At 36.6% G+C, this 20,652-nt stretch overlaps 1 protein-coding gene across 2 annotated transcripts in view; it reads right to left on the minus strand.

Moving 5' to 3' along the window:
• LOC123798225 (ras-associated and pleckstrin homology domains-containing protein 1) overlaps positions 1-20,652 on the minus strand; it is an 81,477-nt gene that overhangs the window by 43,478 nt on the left and 17,347 nt on the right. For both annotated transcript variants that reach the window (XM_045806537.2, XM_045806538.2), the window contains exons 2-3: positions 5,655-5,774; positions 100-205 (exon numbers count right to left, since the gene is read on the minus strand). In XM_045806537.2, coding sequence (XP_045662493.1) covers positions 100-205; positions 5,655-5,774 — 226 coding nt within the window. The remainder of the gene's footprint in view (positions 1-99; positions 206-5,654; positions 5,775-20,652) is intronic.

Genomic DNA, 20,652 nt, shown 5'->3' on the forward strand with positions numbered 1-20,652 from the left:
GTAGGTTTTATATTGAGCTACTTGGAACTGTAGCTGCGTTGCTTCTGCATTATGTAATTTGGTATACTATTTTACATCTTATTTCCAATTACATCTTACCATTCAAGTTGTATATGGAGAAGCGATAAGAAAAATTGGCCATATTTGTTTCCTGACGAAGAGGAGATCTTTTTACTGGTTCCATGGGCTTGTCAGAATCCAAACTCTAAAGAAAGTTTAGTAAGTTGTATTATTTTCAGGCTTCATTACAAAAAAGATAAATAAAGTTTGTTATTTGATTATTAAGTGAACTGTCATATAATAGTTAATAAAACCAAAGTCCTTCTAGTTTTAGGGACAAGTATAATTGTTTTTCGTATTATTTTGGTTATAAGTTTTTTCAATTTTTAGATATATGCTTACTTAAGGCATTTAAGACCATTCCAGTTTGGAGTAAATGTCTTCCCAAATACATCAAGTATAGTGACTGAGCTCATTTTACATAAATTCACTATAAGCTAAATATATGAATATGGGATGGGCATGGTAAGATACAAAATAGAAAGGAACATGCAGAGCATTCTGTTATCTCTTTCCTCAAAGGGATTTGTTTTTGGTACAGCATAGTCTCATTCTTGGCATGAAGAATCCTGAAGATAAGGCACAATTCTGAACTCAAAATGAGTGAGATCTAAGATCAGTTTTTGTTTCTTTGTATTTACGTACTTATTTTTATGAAAAAAAATTTTTTTTCATCTTAATTCTAGTTAACTTATACCACTGTATTAGTTTCAGGTGTACAATACAGTGATTCCACAATTCTATACATTACTCAGTGCTCATTACACCGTTCCCTCTCCCCTCTGTTAACCATCAATTTGTTCTGTATAGTTTAGAATTTTTGGTAGTGTTTTTTTTTTTTGTGGGTTTTTTTTGGGGGGGTGGGGGCTTTCTTTAATGATATACTTGGATCCCCTTTTTTTTTTTTTCTTTAAGATTTTATTTATTTTTTTGACAGAGAGAGAGCACAAGCAGGGCAGCTGCAGGCAGGGGGAGAGGGAGAAGCAGGCTCCCTGCTGAGCAAGAAGCCTGATGCAGGGCTTGATCCCAGGACCCTGGGATCATGACCTGAGCTGAAGGCAGACGCTGAACAGACTGGGCCACCCAAGCACCCCGGATGCTTTTCCCTTTATTCTTTGCCTATCTATTACTGGTTTTTTATTTGTATATTAGGTTTGTATATAACATCTGCATATAGCAGTCTATAGTAAGCTGATGGTCACTTAAGTTTGAACCCATTCTTTACTCCTCTCCCCCTCATGAGTTAGGTATATGGTATCATACTTTACACCTTTTTACTTTGTGAATCCCTTGATTGATTTTTAGAAATATACTTATTTTACTGCTTTTGTGCTTCCTACTTTTCTTATTCCTATTTATGGTTTTCCACTCAAAGAGTCCCCTTTAATATTTCTTATAGGCCTGCTTAACGGTCATGAATTCCTTTAACTTTTGTTTGTTTGGGCAACTCTTTATCTCTCCTTCTAATCTGAACCAGCCTTGCTGGATAGAATATTCTTGGTTGCAGGTTTTTTCCTTTCCGCACTTTGAACATACCATGCCACTCTCCCTTCTGGCCTACAAAGTTTCCACTAAAAATCAGCTGATAGCTTTATGGAGTTTCCCTTACTTGCAACTGTTTTCTCTTGCTGTTAATTTTTTTTTTTTTATCAATACTTTTTGCCATTTTAATTACTATGTATCTTGGTGTGGACCTCGTTGGATTTTGTCAGGGGCTCTTTGTGCCTCCTGGATCTGGATTTTTGTTTCTTTCCCCAGATTTGAGAAGTTATCAGCTATTATTTCTTCACATACATTTTCTGCCCCCTTTTCTCTCTCTACTTCTGGGATCCCTAAAATGCAAACGTTATCACACTTGATGGTGTCACTGAGTTCCCGAAGTCTATTTTCATTTTGTATTTTCTTTTTTTCTCTCCCCTAGTCAGCTTGATTGATTTCCATTATTCTGTCCTCCAGGTCACTGATCTGTTCTGCTTCTAGTCTACTATTCATTCCATCTACTATAGCTTAAATTTCAGTTATCGGATTCTTCATCTCTAATTGGTTTTTACTTTTTCTATCTCTTTGTTGAGGATCTCACTGAGATCCTCCATTCTTTTCTCAAGTCCAGTGAGTATCTCTATGACCATTACTTTAATTCTCTATCAGGCATATTATTTACCTGTTTCACTTAGCTCTCTTGCTGTGATTGTGTCCTGTTCTTCCATTTGAGACATATTCCTCAGTCTCCTCATTTTGTCTAACTCTCTGTGTCTGTTTCCAAGTGTTAGGAAAGTTAGTTACGTCTCCTGCTCTTGAAAGTAGTGGCCTTATGTATAGGTTCTATAGTGCCTCGCAGCGTAATGCCTCCTGTTCACCAGAACCTGGTACTTGAGGGGTATCTCCTTCATATGTTATATGTGCCCTGCTGTTGTGGCTCACCCGATTTCACCTTCAGTCTAGTTGTCTGCAGTGGCTCTCTTTGCCTGTTGTTGGCCGGGTTTGGTCCCTCTATTATTAATGAGTCAGTCTTGGGCCACCTCGGGTTTGAGTTGAGTCAGACCAGGTATTTGTCAGAGATGCAGTCACATCAAACTGCAGGGCTCTCTCCCTGTGTTGTCCCCTGAGAAGCTTTCATTGGTGGGCAGGGCCTGCAGTCACGCCAGATGTCTACCCCCAGTCCACTGCTGGGCCCAGTTGTATTGTTTTATGTGATTATCTTCCCCTCTCCCCAGGTCAGGAGTCACTTTGGAGTGGTGCTGGTCCCTTCTGAGGGTGCTTTCACCCTGCCAGGCTTATGGCACCACTTTGGATGGGCTCTGGCCAAGAGCATATTGGAAGGGGCAGGACGGCAGGAGAACACAGAGCAGGGTGGATGATGTTAGCAAGGTTTGCTCTGTTCTGCTGTAGGAGAGGACCTGCAGCCACTGGAAGAGACAGGCCAGGTTGGAGAGGGCAGGTCCAGAGAAGTGCTGGGGCAGGATACATGGTGTTAGAAAGGTTTGCATGGTCTACTGTGGGAAGAGACCTGGAGCTGAAGCATGGCTGGAGGGGGCATGTCTGCAGATTGTGGGGACAGGGCACACTATTAGTAGGTGTGAGTATTGGCTCCAAGCTGGTTCCTGCAGTTGTCTGTGGGTTCATGCCAGGAGTGGGTGAAGGAAATGGTGCCTAACAGCTTCTTTGTTCCTGGAGAAGTCCCCAGTGATCCTTGCCCCTCTGGCACATGCTCTGAGATTAGTAAACAAATCCTCCTCTTGTTTACTTCAGGTGTTTTTCAAACTGCTGCTTCTATGCTATATCTCAGTGAGGCTGTTATGCTGCCTCTTTAAGGGCATGGACTCCATTTCCTCTAGCCCTCCTGGCTTTGCCAGAGCCAACCCCACTGATTTTTAAAGTTTCAGGTGTTAAGTCCCACTGACTGTAAGAACAAAGGGAAATTCGGCCCTGCCAGTTTTCAAAGCCAAATATTATGGGGATACATCTTCGCCGTACAGGCTACCTTATCTAAGTCGGTTTCTCTCCCCTCTCTGTGCCCAGGGTGTCCCTCCCTCATGTACTTGCCCTTCCTCCACTCTTGAATGTGGCTTCTTCTCTACATTTAGCTGTGGAAAGTTTGTTCTCCCAGTCTTTAGGTCATTTTCTGGGTTATTACACTGATGTGGGGGTTATCTAGTTGCATTCATGAGATACAAAATGAGGTGAGAATCTTCCTACTCTGCCATCTTCCCTGGAAGTCCCAAGACCCAAGATCTTAACAGAAAGTGGCTACAACTTCAGACAATGATGGAATATCCTTGTTCTTCTCAAACTCTATTAAGATGAGGACAAACTGTAACCCGGCTGTGATACTGCCTATGATAAGTCTAGAATTATACTGTACTTCAGGACAGAATATCTTGTAAGTTATCTCGCCACCTTTTTAAATGACACTTTTCCTCTCTAACCTTTCTACAATAAAGAATATAAGATGGTTATGACAGAGAAATTTAGAGAAAAGGTCAGTAGTTAGTGTCTATTTAAATAAACTCACAAATATTAAGAAAAGCCTTTTAAAACTTTAATTTCTATTTATAATTATCAAATAGATCTCAAATAAAAAAGAAGGCTGGATAGTCTGTAGAATCACGGAATTAGATTACATTGGTGCCTTCTTCATTCATTTGTCTCAAGATAAAAGGAATCCATTCAGATAGTGTCCAACCAGGTTTTAAGGCTATCATATGAAGGGAATCCACATATGATATCCACTGCCTTATTTCAAAGTTTCACAAAATAGGAAATTCTTCAACCTCAAACCCTGTTCCTCTGCTGCAATTTAAGTCCTGATGCTTCTCTCAGTGGAAATGAAAAATATTAGGTAGGTTTAATATTTTCTGTAAAATAACTTGAATATAATTGAGGACATATTAAGAGTCAATCTATTTACCAGTTCACATAAATATACTTGTTATAATTACCTGCTGCACTGGGGGAACAAAAGAAATAGTAAGAAATACTCCTTGACACCAAGAAATTGGTAACCTAGTAGGATGGTTTTTAAACTTTTTTTTGTGGGAGGGGGCGAGTATCATGAGAATTTGATAAAAGCTCTAAACCTTCCTCCAGGAAAATGCAAATACATAAAAAAACTTTACAAATGATTTTAAAAGATTCACCAACCACTTAAAACATAAACTCGATTTAATATAAAGTTGAAAATCCCATTAATATGGTATGTGGATATGGGTGGGTGCACAGATGACACTTTGTAGTAAACTAAAAAAACAAAACAAAATAAACTTGAGGTTTTTAGCTACTAATAAAGTTCATAAAATATTTTTTGAAAACATCTTAAGTGTTAAAAAAAAAAACTTGTTAGCAGTGAGCCACCATTACACAGTGGTTAATCTGTTTTGTCTCTAAAGACAGATTTATACAAAAACAAACAAACAAACAAACCAAACAAACAGTCACAGCATTAGTTTACAAGCCAACTTTTTTAGTGAATGGCTCTTCACATTATATGGCAAGGAATTTAAAATACTGGGAAGAATACAAGTACCAAACCAGTAGAAAAGCCATCTGCAGTGAAATAGCATAGAGTTATTATTCCACCTCTTTTAAACTTAAGACTCAATAAAACAAGATAAAAAGGCTTTGCCATGGTTTTAAAATGCAGCCAGAAATGAAATTTTGTCAGTATTCTAGAATTATGTAATAGAAAATACTTTATGTGAGGATATTACTTGTGTTGTAAAATGCAGTAAATATTCACATTTATTAAGTTATGGAAAAGGATTTGCTAAAATTTAGACTTTAAGATTTTGGGTTTTAAACCTCTTTAGCCAGGAATCTCAATTTACAAAACAGATTTTAAATAATCCCTCTAGAGGAACTGAACGTCTGTCACAAGTATTTTTTTGTTTTTAGATTCCTTTAAATAACCACATAAGATAATACTTTGTGTTCCAGAGTTACCATTCATTTACTTGTTAACGCTTTAGACGTTTTCCCTTTAATAGCAGTATTTAAAAATGGAACCTATATCCATATCCCTATGTCTACACAGTAAACTTTTAGCACACAGTCATGACTTAAAATCCTCAAACAATTTTTCAAGCACTATTTCCAACCTGAGTGAGTTTGTCTAGCTCCCCTAGCCAGGCTCCAAACATTTTGTCCAGGTCCTGATCTTCCTTATCGCTGTCTTCTTCAGCACCATGGTCAATTTCTTCATCTGATAGCTGATCCATCTGAAATACAGACATTTGGGTAGAATAAAGTTTAACAAGTTAAACTTGAAAAATTATGCAGCACATGTTCTGATATATATTGTAACTCTCTGGAGTTAAACCTTCCAAACTAGAAATTATATTATACAAGGAAATTAGAAGTCATCAATAGAGACAGGGTTGACAAGTGAGTAGGAATGAGTAATTAGTCCCAAATTTTTAGGAAATTGTGAAAGAACAGAATGTATCAGATTATGACCAGAATCACAAGTAACAATAATTTAAAAATTGCAGAGCCCTCCCATTAATCAGAGGATATCATAGTGCAGTTTTCTCCACTAACAGAGCCTATAACACCCCAAAAACCAAAGAGAAATAATTTTGAGACTTCAATCCAGCACATTATCATTTCACTTATTCTGTAACAATCTATTTAGATACAAATAAGTATCTTGCAAAACCTTAGTCCAAAAAGCACTTCAGAGAAAAGACAAAAGTTTTAATCTAGTTTAATCTATTGAATTAGTTCCTCCTCTTACAGTGTTCTTTCTACCTTACTTTCTCATCAGTTCTGACAAAATCCAGGGAACCAGAACTGAAATAAACTTTAGAAAACTGGAATTGAAAACTTTATTATTTTTATTTTATTTTATTTTATTTTATTTTATTTTAAAGATTTTATTTATTTATTTGACAGAGAGAGAGAGAGCCAGCGAGAGAGGGAACACAAGCAGGGGGAGTGGGAGAGGAAGAAGCAGGCTCATAGAGGAAGAGCCTGACGTGGGGCTCGATTCCAGAACTCCGGGATCACGCCCTGAGCCGAAGGCAGACGCTTAACCACTGTGCCACCCAGGCGCCCCTGGAATTGAAAACTTTAAATTCATATACAAAATTTCCTATATGTGGTGACTTTTCAAGAGTAAATCCTTGAAAGAAGAGATTATTTTTTCTTCTCATTAATAAGGTGATATCTGACATGGAACCTGAATATTGTTTTGTGACGGGAAGAAAAGATTACACAAAACAAAGTAAGATCAATGACTGACCAGATACTTAAAGTTCTTAAAGTAAGATTAATCTGATTACTATAAAATATTTCAATATCAAAAGCTCTAAGAATCTTTTTTTTTAATTCCAGTATAGTTAACATACAGTATTATATTAGTTTCAAGTATACAATGTAGTGATTCAACAATTCCATACATTACCCAGTGCTCACCACAACAAGTGCACTCCTTAATCCCCATCACCTATTTCACCCATCCCCTTACCCACCTCCCCACCGGTAACTATCCCCTCTGGTAACTATCAGTTCTCTATAGCTAAGAATCTGTTTCTTGGCTTGTCTCTCTCTGAGAAATCTTTAGTAAAGCCTACCTTTGCTTAAACCAACATATTTCAAATTAATCTGACCACAAATCCTTTGCCTTCAACTTGGAATAATACCTATTAACTTTCCTAGGGACACAATGAATATCATCACTCTACATTCCATGCTCTTGACTCACATTTCTGAAATACAAATTTTGTTCCAGTGGATCTAGGCAATATTTGGAATACTACCTGACTATTGGTTTAAACAATTCCTCAGAGATTAAAGATATCCTTAATCTTAAATAAGAATTTGTACACATATTATACCTCCAAGGCAACAATCAACAAAGTAATTGTGATTCTTAAAATGTGGTTAGGAACTATGTGAGGAATTTAATTATCTAATGGGATGTCATGAAGCTAAATGTTAAATCTTTTTTTTTTTTTTTAAGATTTTATTTATTTATTTGACAGCCAGAGAGACAGCCAGCGAGAGAGGGAACACAAGCAGGAGGAGTGGGAGAGGAAAAAACAGGATCCCAGCAGAGCAGGGAGCCTGATGCGGGGCTCGATCCCAGGACCCCGGGACCACACCCTGAGCCGAAGGCAGACGCTTAACGACTGAGCCACCCAGGCGCCCCCTAAATGTTAAATCTTATTTTACTATACAAAATTTTGCAGAAAGGGTCAAATAGTGTTGCAAAATCAATGTGAACTGGGTTGCCTGGGTGGCTCAAGTCAGTTAAGCATCTGCCTCTGGTTCAGGTCATGATCCCGGGGTCTTGGGATAGAGTCCCCCATTGGGCTCCTTGCTCAGTGGGGAGCCTGCTTCTTTCTCTGCCTTTCTCTCCCCCTGCTTGTGCACTTCTCTCTCTCCCTCTCTGACAAATAAATAAATAAAATATTTAAAAAAAAATCAAACTGAACTTAGGTCTAACGATATGGAAAATCAGATCATATCTCATTTAATCATTTAAGGGAAATAATTTTCTTAAGCTTAACACTACAAAAGATCACAGCTTATCAATATCTCTAATGTAAACTGATAATTCTCATTTCTTAATTTTACTACTCAAAGCATGTACAAATCAGGGAATTCTCTTGGCAAATAGAAAATATATCCACCAATTCCCCAAATCATACATTTGACCCTTTAAGAGATTTGGTTTTTCTAATTCACTTGTGTTAATACTAGTTCTAGGATTTTTATTCACTAATGAACTATTTACAGAACTATCCCAATAGAAACCTGATATCATACCTCATTGTTCTACCCAGGAAAACACAAAATGTTAGTAAAAAGAAAAACCTCATCTGACCAGGTAACTTAAAACTCAAATAACAGTTGCTAGTTTGAGAACATCTAGGAATAGGAATATCCAGTCTTCATAATGAAGGCCAACAAGCAACGGAACTGGGAATTTTAAAAGTCAACTTCCTCTTCCTCCCTAATCTTTAAAACTAAACACACTGGAATAATCCAGAAGCTAAAATATTCTAGGAGGAATTCTGCTATGAGATAATGATACTTATGCCTGCACTTCCCTTCTGAGCACACATTATAACTGCCCATAAGGAAGCTGCTCTACTGGAAAGAATAAAATAGGAATATAATTTTGCATATAGTATTGCAGAGCATATGCAAAATAGTTCAAAATGAATGAATATTTTAAATTATTACAGTGCTAAATGGAACTACAGACTCCACATCAAAGACTGGTGGGTTTTTTTAGTTTTTCCTATTATTCAAACCCAATAATTACTTGGATTTTTAAATATCTCTTTAAATATTGTCATTAATAGTTTTATTTTATCTAGATTACTGCAGATCAAAGTAGAGGAAAATATGGCTAGGGAGTAATAACAGAGAGTCATAAAATAAATGGAAATTCTGAAGCAACTATTTGACTTTTACTATTTATGTAACCTTTGCCAATTTTTTCCATTCTTGAATTTGTCACCATGTGGGTTATTTTATAAAAGTTAAGACACTTATTCAGAGACTTTTCCAATAAAAATTTAGGTCCTACAACATTTTTTAACAGATTTACACCCTAAAATAGCATTCTCCCTTCTCCAGAAGCTGAAGTTGATCCTTATTCTCTTACACCCAGAAATGGTGTCATTTCTGATTACTACATCACACCAAATGAGAGCACTCCCAAAAGTTTTCTTATCAGCTCTGTACTGTTAAAGTCGGCAAATCTGGTACAGAAATTCATTCTATTATATATTGATACCTGTCTCCAATTAGATCACAATTCTAAATCTGAATTTCCCGAACATAATGCCCCAACTGGAAATGACGATAGCAGAAACTGCAAATAAAATAATACAATAGTCAACTGTCCCTCCAAAGGGGGGAAAATACTAAGGAAAAGAAAACAGAATTTATGAATCTTATTTTTAAAATAATTTGGATTTAAAATAGCTTCTAACATGATACTTTTCGTTAATGATATGGAAATAGTCCCAAAGAAACTATAATACATACGAGACCAAATACTATTAAATTATTCTATGACTACTACATTAGGTACTTTGGGGGAGATATAGTAAAGTTTTACTTTAATTCCCTGCTCCATTACAACTGAGGGAAACTATGTCCTGAAAGAACAAATGTACCCTAACACAAATGAAAAGGTGTATTCCCCAAAGGGCACACTTAATGAATATAGAATAAAATCCACAGTCAGTGGCAGATCAAGAAAGCCTTGGGTGATCCTGGCCTTCAGGGCACTGCTCTGATCTTTCGAACCACTCTCCCTTCCAGCCACACTGTCCTGCCTGTTTTTCCCTGGAGCAGGTTGGGGGTGGAAAGGGTGTGAATTCTGTTTTGAAGATAGATTGAGGGATGCCAGTAAATATTCAACTGGAAAAAAAATGAGGAAGAGGACTCAGGTAATGAGAAGGTTTCGTTAGCCTGATTATTTTAAAATCATATGTTTATTACAGAATAATCACAGATTGCAGGGAATAATGACTGAACTAATATTTTAAACTAATTTACATTTATTTTTTTCATAAAGTAAAAACAGAAATAATGGTGGAATGATCCACCACTGTTTATATGCTGGTTGGTTTCATTTCACACATAACAGTCAATAATTGTGCTTCAATTATTATAGGTTAAAGCTTATATAAGGCAAGCTCCACTACACATAACAAACTATCCATTTGGTATGCCTATGCCTGAGTATGAAACAATATTATTTGCACTATATTTTCTATGAAGCTAATTATTCAAGTATATTTTCCCTATTAGCCTTCCTCTTGGGAGATATTTTGGTTTACTATTCAATTTCCCCACTGTGAGATAGAATGGTGATCTTTATCAAGAAAGCTGGGCTTAGAGTAGGACTTAAGAATTTGAATAAATATATTCCAGGTAGGGGAAATTATAAAGAGCAAAGGAGAAAGTCTGTGTTTGTAAAACTGTCATGAGATTGACTTAAATAAGACAAGAGGAAAAAGTAAGATTTAAAAGTCAAGGACCAAGGTCATATAGATAATCTTTTTTTTTTTTTTAAGGATTTTATTTATTTATTTGACAGAGATAGAGACAGCCAGCGAGAGAGGGAACACAAGCAGGGGGAGTGGGAGAGGAAGAAGCAGGCTCATAGCGGAGGAGCCTGATGTGGGGCTCGATCCCATAACGTCGGGACCACGCCCTGAGCCGAAGGCAGACGCTCAACCGCTGTGCCACCCAGGCGCCCCCATATAGATAATCTTAAAAGCCAAGTCTATACTTCCCCCTGGAAGGCAACCATATTCTTAAACACAGAAGTGAAGGGGTAGGGAGAGAAATGGTATTTTAGTCAGAGGACACGATGCCCGTGTAAGAGTTATTAGAGAAGGGAAAGAACAATAGAAGGCTACTGTAAATATTATGTAGAGATAATTATAGAAATGGAAATTGAAGTCCTCAGAGGAAATACAACTTACACAAGTCACCAAGTTAGAGAGTGGTAAGAAAAATACATGGTATTGAATGAGGATGCCTTATTTATTACTGAATTATTTTTGTCCCTTTAACAATTCAAAAAGAATTACTTTTTATAAAAATAAGTATACTTAAAACCACATGAAAACTCTCAGAATGCAAGAGGAAGGCAAAGCTGCCACTACAGCATTTCTCCGGGTCTAACATGCTCAATAGTCCAAAGAGGCAAGACAAGCTTTGATTTAATATTTGCTGTATATCTGTTGTATGCCAGATAATGGGGGAACAGAGATGGACATGACAGCCTCTAACTTTAAGGAATATATGTTCTAGGGATGCCTGGGTGGCTCAGTCAGTTAGGCATCTGCCTTCAGCTCAGGTCACGATCCCAGAGTCGTGGGATCGAGTCCCACATACGGCTCCTTACTCAGTGGGGAGCCTGCTTCTCCCTCTGTCTGCTGCTCACCCTACTTGTGCACTCTCTCTCTGACAACTAAATAAAATCTTAAAAAAAAAAAAAGGAATATATAATCTAGTAGGGGACAGACAAGGGAGCCAACAACAATAAAACAGCACTAAGTGCTGTAACAGAGGTATGTTATGTGACTATAGTTCAACTTAGTTTGAGGGGAGAAGAAAGGGATGATGCTTCAGTCCAGACCTGAAGAATGAATGTGCAAGGCAGAGAAGGGGAAGGGTGTTTTAGGCGGAGGACCCGTATGTGGAAGGGTATAAAGCTGTGACAAAGTAAGACATGTTGAGAACTCTAAGTGACTTAACATTTCTAATGCACAAGATGTGTGGTGTAGACCTATGGAAAAATGGGGCTGGAGAGGAATTAGGGACAAAATTATAAGGCATATCAAAGAGTTTAGACATGACGCTGTACGGCAAGGTATTTCCAATTGTGGTCCGCTACATCAAAATGATCCGGGGTGCTTCTTGTAAAGTCAGTTTTAAAAATGGCCTGTCCAAGATATACCAAATACTGATTTTCAGGGTTCTGGGACATTTTTAACAAGTCACCCCAGGTATTCCGTATGCCTACTGAAGTCTGACAACTGCTGCACTGTGTTGTGTTATAATTACCAGGAGAACTTGCAAGACAAAATTAATGCAGCTTCACACAACCACAATTTGGTTAAAGGCAAAGTAAGACATGTACTCCCAAAGCCCATTAAGAAATTAGGCAGTGACAAGATCCCTTCATTAACATACCCTCATCACCACAGTTCCATGCTTCTTCTGAGAGTTGTTTAGATATAATTTTTAGTTCTTTATGCCCAGTTATGTTTCAGTAACTCTATCACAAAAACAGTTTCTGAAAAACCTCCTATGCTGCTCTACTCTGAATAATAATTCCGAAGAAAAACAGGCACTAGAGAAGGGAGGCTATAAAGATTTCCAGGTTCAAGGAGTGCCCCTAACTGTGCGAGATACAACTCTTGCAAAATAAAGCAGGAGGAAGGAAACCTATATCAGACAAAAGAAACAAAAAAACCTGTTAAAATTAGTAAGGCACAAAAAGAGGAAGAAGACTCATCAAAAGGAGGAGGGAGGAAGTCGGAGCAGAGAAGGAAAAGGAGAGAAATAGGACACAACACAACATAAAATGAAGTGAGAACTGCGGGGGATGGAGGGCCATTAACTACTCATTTGACTAGAGCACCCAGAGAGAGGTGTGCTTGATTTACTTCTCTCTTCACCTACAACTCTTCAACACAGAACACAGTTCTGCTGTGAACTAAATGGCATCATTTGTAAACCGCCCAAACGTAAATGGGAACTTAGGGAACCAACTGAATTTACACGAGCTCTTCACAGAAAAGATATTAAATGTGTTGAATGTACAGCAACATTTCCTCAAGGTTTTATCTTTTAATTTTGGATGGTCTTTTTTTCTTTCTTTCTTTTTTTTTTTTAAAGATACTGCTAAAAGTTTTATTTTTCAAGTTATCAAATATGAAATTCTTTTCCGGGCGAATTCTTGCACTGTTTTGGTCAGTAAATTCTTCTCAACCCAGAAATCAGATAAGTGCTTACGTAAATTTTTAGTTTTATTTTATTAATCATTCTTTCTTGTAGTTATTACGTTTAACATAGGTAGTTTAGCTTGGCATTAGAGAACCTTAAATTGATTTTTCCCAAAATTTAGTTCTTTTAAATTTACTTATGTTCTATATATACACCAGGTTCTTTTTTGAGGATCCTTTTCCATTGTGTGCCTATTCTTAAATAAACATCACTTTGTATTTTATTAATTTATAAAGCAGATAAGTTTAAAAAAAAGTCAAAAGTTGCTTTATGTAAATCGATCACTGAAGTTTTCTCTGTTAAGGTGACACTCCACAGAAATGGCCCAAGTTTTACTTAGGGTCCAACGCTTCCAATACTTTGCCTACAAACAGCATTATGCCAAGTACTGTGCAGGATACAAAGAAGGCAAAAAATACATTCTATGATTTCAAAGAACATTAATCCTAACTGTGGGAGAGATGGTAAACACTGAAGCGTCTTGATTAAAAGATTCTCCAAGAACAAAGTTCCTTTTGTAGGCCTGTGCATGAGGCAAATTTAAAGGAAGCTATGGTCTGAAGTGTTGAAAGGGGACTCAGAAGGAAGCAATGTACTTGTTATTCCAAGGCTTCACAGGAGCAATCTGAGTAAACTGGCCACCAGGAAACTTGTATGGCCTACTTCTCTGGGAGTGAGCCGACATCTAGAACTAAGTTTTGTAGTTTCTATATGGAACGAAACCTCCCTAATAAACAAGAGAGGTGTACTATTCATGGGCTAGCCATCTTTCCCTACCCAGAGGAAAGAGAAATACTAGGGGAGGCGATTCACCCCTTATGCTAACTCCTTTATTTGTGTTTCAGTTTTTGACAACCCAAGATGTAACTAACACATCCTCTTCATTATCATGTACATTAACCCTAAGGTAACTAAAGATCACATAAGGAAGCATAAACACAAACAAGAACTGTTTTTAACAGTTGACAGAGGTTATAAGGTCTAAAGAAAGCTATAAATCAAATCAAAGACAATTTGTTAATTTAATGTTTTATTTATCAAGCACTTAAACACACCCCTGACAAAGGAATTCCTTTCACAGAATAAGGAACCGTATTTGTTTCTTTATTTACATTGGATTTTCTTCATTATATTGGATATTGTTAATCTATTAAACTCCAAACAGGAACGCCTTATCTGAAGTGAAAAAACCAATCTAAGTTCAATAGTCTACAAAGAACATTCCTAATAAAGAAGTTCTAATGATCAATTTATAATTACTAATTACACAGTATATCACAAACCATAATCTGAATTCATACAGCACCTAAAAAAAAAAAAAACCACACACCAATAAACCCAATAAACAAAAACAAATAATAGTAAGTGTAATATTCTTTTGTTTATATTCCACCTCTTCAAGTTCGAGAACTGTGAGAGAATAAAGTTTTCTTGTTTTAAACCACCCAGTGAGCGGTGAGTTGTTACAGCAGTCCTAGGAAACACGAAGAGTCACTATCAGTTATCTGTAGAAATGGGGCTTCCATGACTGGTTCCAAAGATGTTCATCTTGCTTATTCCGCCCCACACTTGGGACCTTTCCTCTATACTACCTACATACCAGTTATCTTTGCAGAGAGCTGATACTGTGCATGTACTCTCCAGCTTCAACTGGAGGGAGAGTGCTAGACAGCAGTACAGCCTGTGGCTTAGGAGCCATTTGTACTGTATTTTGAATCATCATTATGAACTCAAGGTTTCGAAGAGATAGAGGAAATACAGGAAGGATAGAAATAAAGATAGATATATGTTTATGTGTGTTTGTACATAGGTCCACTCAAAGGGCCTAGGAGCAATGACACTCCAGTAGCAACTGCCATACTTACCACCCAGTTTTTGGTTTCTAAATACATATGCTACCTAAAAAGTAACGAGGGACCCTTGGAGTAATGATTCAAGGATTGGGGCTGGGGAAAAATAAGATGAGATCCTAGAATATCTTCTTGTGCCACAAAGTACTCAATAAAGATGGGGGCATTTCATAAGGACATAGAAACCAGTCTGAAGGGGGTCCAGAGAGCCCAATATGGGACAATTTAAGCATCAAAATCAATTATGACAGGAAGAAACGATAATCCATTGAATAAAATAAGAATCCACAAACCCATACTGATATAAATAAACATATGGGAAAGAAAGCTCTTTCTCAAAGGATCCCAATGAATAAATACAGATGAAATGACAGAAGGTCACCATTTGCAACCATTGTAATAACTGATTCATGTAAGAATCATTGGTAGATGCTAAATCTTGTGGGTGAAAATTTGATAAGACTATTTACAAATTGTTAAAATATCTCCCCACAAATTACTTGGTGACACAGCCTTAACCAAGTGATAAAATTTAACATCACTAATATTTGGGAAAACTCACATCACATGCTTCCTGAGAAATAATGCACTGAGAAGATACATTAGCATTTTGTGGTATTCCTGACAAAATGCATTACCTGAATCAAATCATAAGACATTTTACAAAATAATTGGCCTATGGTTAAAAATCGTGAAGGTCAAGAACACAAAGTCCGAAGATGTGTTCCAGTTTAAAGGAAACCTAAAGAGACATGACGACCAAATGCAATGTTTGATCTTGGACTGGATCCTGGACCCAGAGAAAATATGTAAACATACAGACATAGCTATAAAGGACATTATTGGGACAACTGCCAGAATTTGAGTATGGGCTGTGGATTAGATCACAGTATTGAATCAATGTTACATTTCCTGATTTTGCTGATACTACTGTAGTTATGTAAGACAGTATCTTTGCTTTAGGAAACATGCACTGAAGAATTTAGTCATAAAGGGGCGCAATGTCTGCAACTCATTTTCAGATGCCTCAGAAAAAACTGTATGTGTGTATGTGAGTGTGTGTAAATACATATAAAGGGAGAGAGGAATAATAATTGGGCAAAAAGTAAACAAGTGAATCCAGGTAAAGGGAATGTGGGAGTTGTTTGTACTCTTAAAACTTTTCTGTAAGTTTCAAATTATATCAAAATAAATTTAGAAAGAGAGAGAGGGAGGGAGGGAGGGTGGGAGGGGAGATAAAGTCTGCCCTCAGGAAATTGTAGTTTAGTTAGGAAAACACAGTATGTCAACTAATGCATCATTCAAAATTCAAATATAAACTTAAAGGAAAAAAAACATACAGGCTGAAAAACATTTTTACCAAATGAAATAATGCAGTTTAAGGTCCCTGAAAAACAACTGCATATTTCTCCAACACATGATTTTTATTATTGTATGCATGTATTACCATTCCTAAATTGCATCTGCCTGGTTTACTCAGTTAACGTTTTTGGCTTATTTTGGTCATCATAAAATTAGTTTTAATGCAAATAAAAGTTTATCACTTTAGAGAAATAACCACTACTCAGGTAATTCTTTCACAGAGGCAAAGACAATCATTTCTAACCTTCAGATGAAAAAATCAAGTAACTGAGTAAAACAAAAACAAAAACAAAAACTGGTTAATGTCACAGAAGGTCAAGAAGAAATCAGAATTCATTCTAAATCAAAGACTAGTACACTTGACCTGTGAACAACACAGACTGAACTGAGTGGGTCCATTTTTATACAGATTTTTAAGATAAATACAGTACAGCACTATAAATGTATTTTTTCTTCCTTATGATTTTCTCAGTAAATTTTCTTTCCTCTAGCTTACTTTATTGTAAGAATACAGTATATAATACATATGACATACGAAATATGTGTTAGTCAACTGTTTACATTAGTGATAAGGCTTCTGGTCAATAGTAGGCCATTAGTTACGTTCTGTGGGAGTCAAAAGTTATACTCAGACTTTTCACTGCATTGAGGTTGGCACCCCTAGTCCCTGCATTGTTCAAAGGTCAACTGTATTTAATCGAATAAGAAGAAAGACTTCAAGACGGGTTTTTAAGTTGCTTAAGAATTTTGTTATTAAATGTGAAAACAAATGGAGTAAAACACTTGTACCTTGCATTATTCATCAACATATTCCCTGACCTCTTGCCCAACATTCAGATGGCAAGTGCCAGAGTTGACCAAATATCCCCTATCAAACAAAGCTGAAATGTCTCCGTTGTTTCATCTATCTCATAAACATAAAAATCCTTGGAAAGACACTTACAACACATTGCTGATAGAAGATACATTCAATATAGTTCCCAATACAATCAACCAATCCATCTAAACAAAAGTCACATCACTAAACTGCAATTACCCCAGAGCAATTCATCAGTGTCAGCACCAGAAGGCTCAACTATTTTTCTGTGCCTTTGCCATCTTTCTTATTTTGATGACTACTATCTTGGTTCAGATCCATACTATACTGTCCTCAGATTATTCTAGCAACTTCCTAACTTACCTCTCTTTTTGTAATCCATCACTGTCAAACTAATCTTCCTTTAAAAACTTTTTTCATGCCATGATTCTGCCCAAATACCCACAAGGGTTCCCCAATGACATTCTGAATTAAGTACAAACTCTTCACCAAATGATTTCACACCCTCTCTGACATGGCCTCAACCTAAATTTTCAACCTTATTTTCTACCCTTCAAAAAACCTAAACTACTTAGTATTCTCAAAAAACAAGCCATGCTTTCTTAACTTGGTCTTTGTTCATGTTTTCAACCTGACTGCAACACCTCAACCTGTCAAAAGAATGAGAGAATACATTTCTCTCTCTCCCTAAAATCCCACTAAAATGACGGTAAACAATTACAAAAGGGAATAAATTCAAAAGCAATGAAAGCTAGAGATGGCAAAAGCATCCAAAGATCAGAGGTTCTGGCAAATTTCTGGAAGACAGAAACAGGTAGAAACAAGGAGATGAACCAGAGCAGGAGCCATCAAAGCAAGCATTTTCACTCAATATTTATTCAACAAATATACATTAAGCACACACCATGTGTCAAACACTCTTCTAGAAGCTCAGGTTATAGTTACGAAGGTGACAAACAAGGGACCCGTTAAAAATAAACTTAGATTCTAGTCATGGTTAAGAAATACTAAACAACAAAAACAAAAAAATAAGACCCATGACAAATGCGGTGGTAATTAAATAAGGGTTGTATGGAAAGTGACAGAGTAGCTGTTTTAGACTGGCTGTACAGAGAAGGCCTCTTTAAGTAGTGATATTTAAACTGAGATACGAGTGACAAGAAGGAAACACACATGCACAGATCAGAGAGAAGAGCATTACAAGTAGGGGGTACAAGTCTGGTGTCAGGGAACAGAAAGAAAAATTAGTCTGATAGGAAGAGAGGGCCAGATCATTCAAGGATTTGTAAACCAAGAAACAGAGTTTGGTTTTTATTCTAAGGAAGCCCTCTCGAGGGTAATGAGAAGTCATCCCTCATAAAAGGCGGCAGCAGAAATGGGGAGCATTCTTGGAGTCAGAACACAGACTGGGTAAAGGAATATAAGCGGGGAAAAAGAATGCAGGACAAGAGCCAGTATTCCCCACACTGGCAATCCCAGGGACACTTTGGCATTTGCTTCCGGATTAATGAAACTGGAAAAAACAACTCTCTCGAGTAAACTTAAATGCCTTCAGGAGTCAGGTGACCAAGTAGTACCCAGGTGTAAAACAATAGGGAGTGGTAGGGCCTAAAAACTAGAGGGCACAACCTCAGCTAAAAACACTCAAAGTTTTAAAAAGTTTATTCTAAAATTAGATAATGAAGTTGTACAAACTTGTAAATAAGTTTTAAAAAACTTAATGTTATGTATGTGTATATCTTAATTAAAAAAAAACTAAAGAGAAGTTGAAGCATAACTCTGCTAAACAAAAGAGAGTTAGATGCTACTTCCTCCAAGAGGCCCATGAACTTTGTACCTCTCTATGGCACTTAAAGCAAATCAGCTTTATATTATGTGGTGGTTATTTGTGCACTTGCCTTATCACCCTACACACCCAACTAGGTTGCAGATTCAGGAGAGAGACCATATGGTTCTCATTTGTTACCCCAGAGCAACTACCAAAGAAACATATTCTTTCTTCATCTGAATTTCAACTTTTTTCTGCTAAACATTTCTAAGATGACGCCTGACTCGAACTTAAGATGACATCTAATTTCAGAGTACTCAAAGCTAAAGGTGCACTTCTTAAAAAAAAAAAAGAAAGAAAGAAAAAGAAAAAGTGGCTAATTTATCCAATTCTCAATAAATACTAATTTCAAGGAACCAACACATTTAAAATTAATTTCCTTATGAACAGAGGAATGTTTTTTAAAAAACCTAAGAAATTTCTACAATGCACTCTGGTTTTGGCAGAATTTTTGATAATATTTTTATAAGGCTATCTGTTTCTACGGATAGGATTTGACTAATAGCTGTATTAATAATCTCCTAAAAAGTAACAAATGAGTAATAGTAAGGGTTCCTGTAAAGAACAGAAACCTAACTCAAACTAATTTTAAACAAAGAATCGAATCAAATTCAAAGTATAAGGAAATTTATCAATATATTTATCACATTGTATCTCTTCTCTCAACTTTCTACACCTCCCTTTCTCTCCTTTCCAAGGTTTCATTTCAAAATGCTGTACTCCTGCTTTATTATGTCCATTTCTTTAGATTTTTCTCTTCTCATTCTGTCAATTTTTTTCTCCCCATATGCGTGAGAGAAGCTACTCTCAATTCCTAAATTTCACACAATTGCTAAAATAGACTTTTAGAATCAGCCAGAACTCTGAATTCACAAAATTGCTAAAACAGATTTTCAGAATTAGCCAGAACTCTGAATAGAAACTCTAGGTTGGGGAGAAATCACTTTACTGGTAAATTCCACATACAGCAGTTCTTCCTCCATCTTTGTATATCAATATTTTATTCTGGCAGGAGTCAGAAATCCAACCAGAGATGGCTCATTATTTCTGACATTAACCAGCCACAAAAGAAATGGATAATACTTAATGGTCAAAAATTGCTCTGGGTGAAAAGATAGGGTGAATAGTTACTGAAATTTTCAGAATGAGTTTGTAGAGTGTTTAAACAACAAATGCTAAAACATCCTCTAAAATTTTTAACACAAACTGGTTAATCAGAAAACTCAAGTTGGGGTGCGCCTGGGTGGCTCAGTTGGTTGAACCTCTGACTTTTGATCTCAGCTCAGGTCTTGATCTCAGGGTTGTGAGTTCAAGCCCTGTGTTGGGCTCTACTTGGAGCCCACTTAAGAAGAAAAAAAAAAAAGAAAACTCAAGTAAATCTTTTCTTTTTATGCCCTATGTTCGAATTAGTAAAGACAGAACTTTCATTATCTTATACTACTGAAAGGGTTCATTAAAGAAAGTCTGCAAGATCTTCCTAGCCCAAGCCATGTAGGACTAAACAAGGAGTCAGGAGAAACTGGAAATTCTTATTCTACCACTAACTAACTACAACTTCAGGCTAAATCATTTAAATCCTTGTTCTCATTTTCTTAATATGCAAAAGAAAAGATGGACTAGCAAATCCAAAGGTCTCCCCCAACCACTTCTAAATCATTTTCTGTCTGAAGTTCTATTTCTTAATTACTGACTTCAGTCTAAATAGTCTTCCGGAACTCAGTGACTCCATCAAGCATAATAACATTCACATT

This window comes from Ursus americanus, chromosome 1, assembly GCF_024610735.1.
Source record: "Ursus americanus isolate L20-20 chromosome 1, mUrsAme1.1.p, whole genome shotgun sequence".
In the NCBI taxonomy this organism is placed as follows: Eukaryota; Metazoa; Chordata; class Mammalia; order Carnivora; family Ursidae; genus Ursus; species Ursus americanus.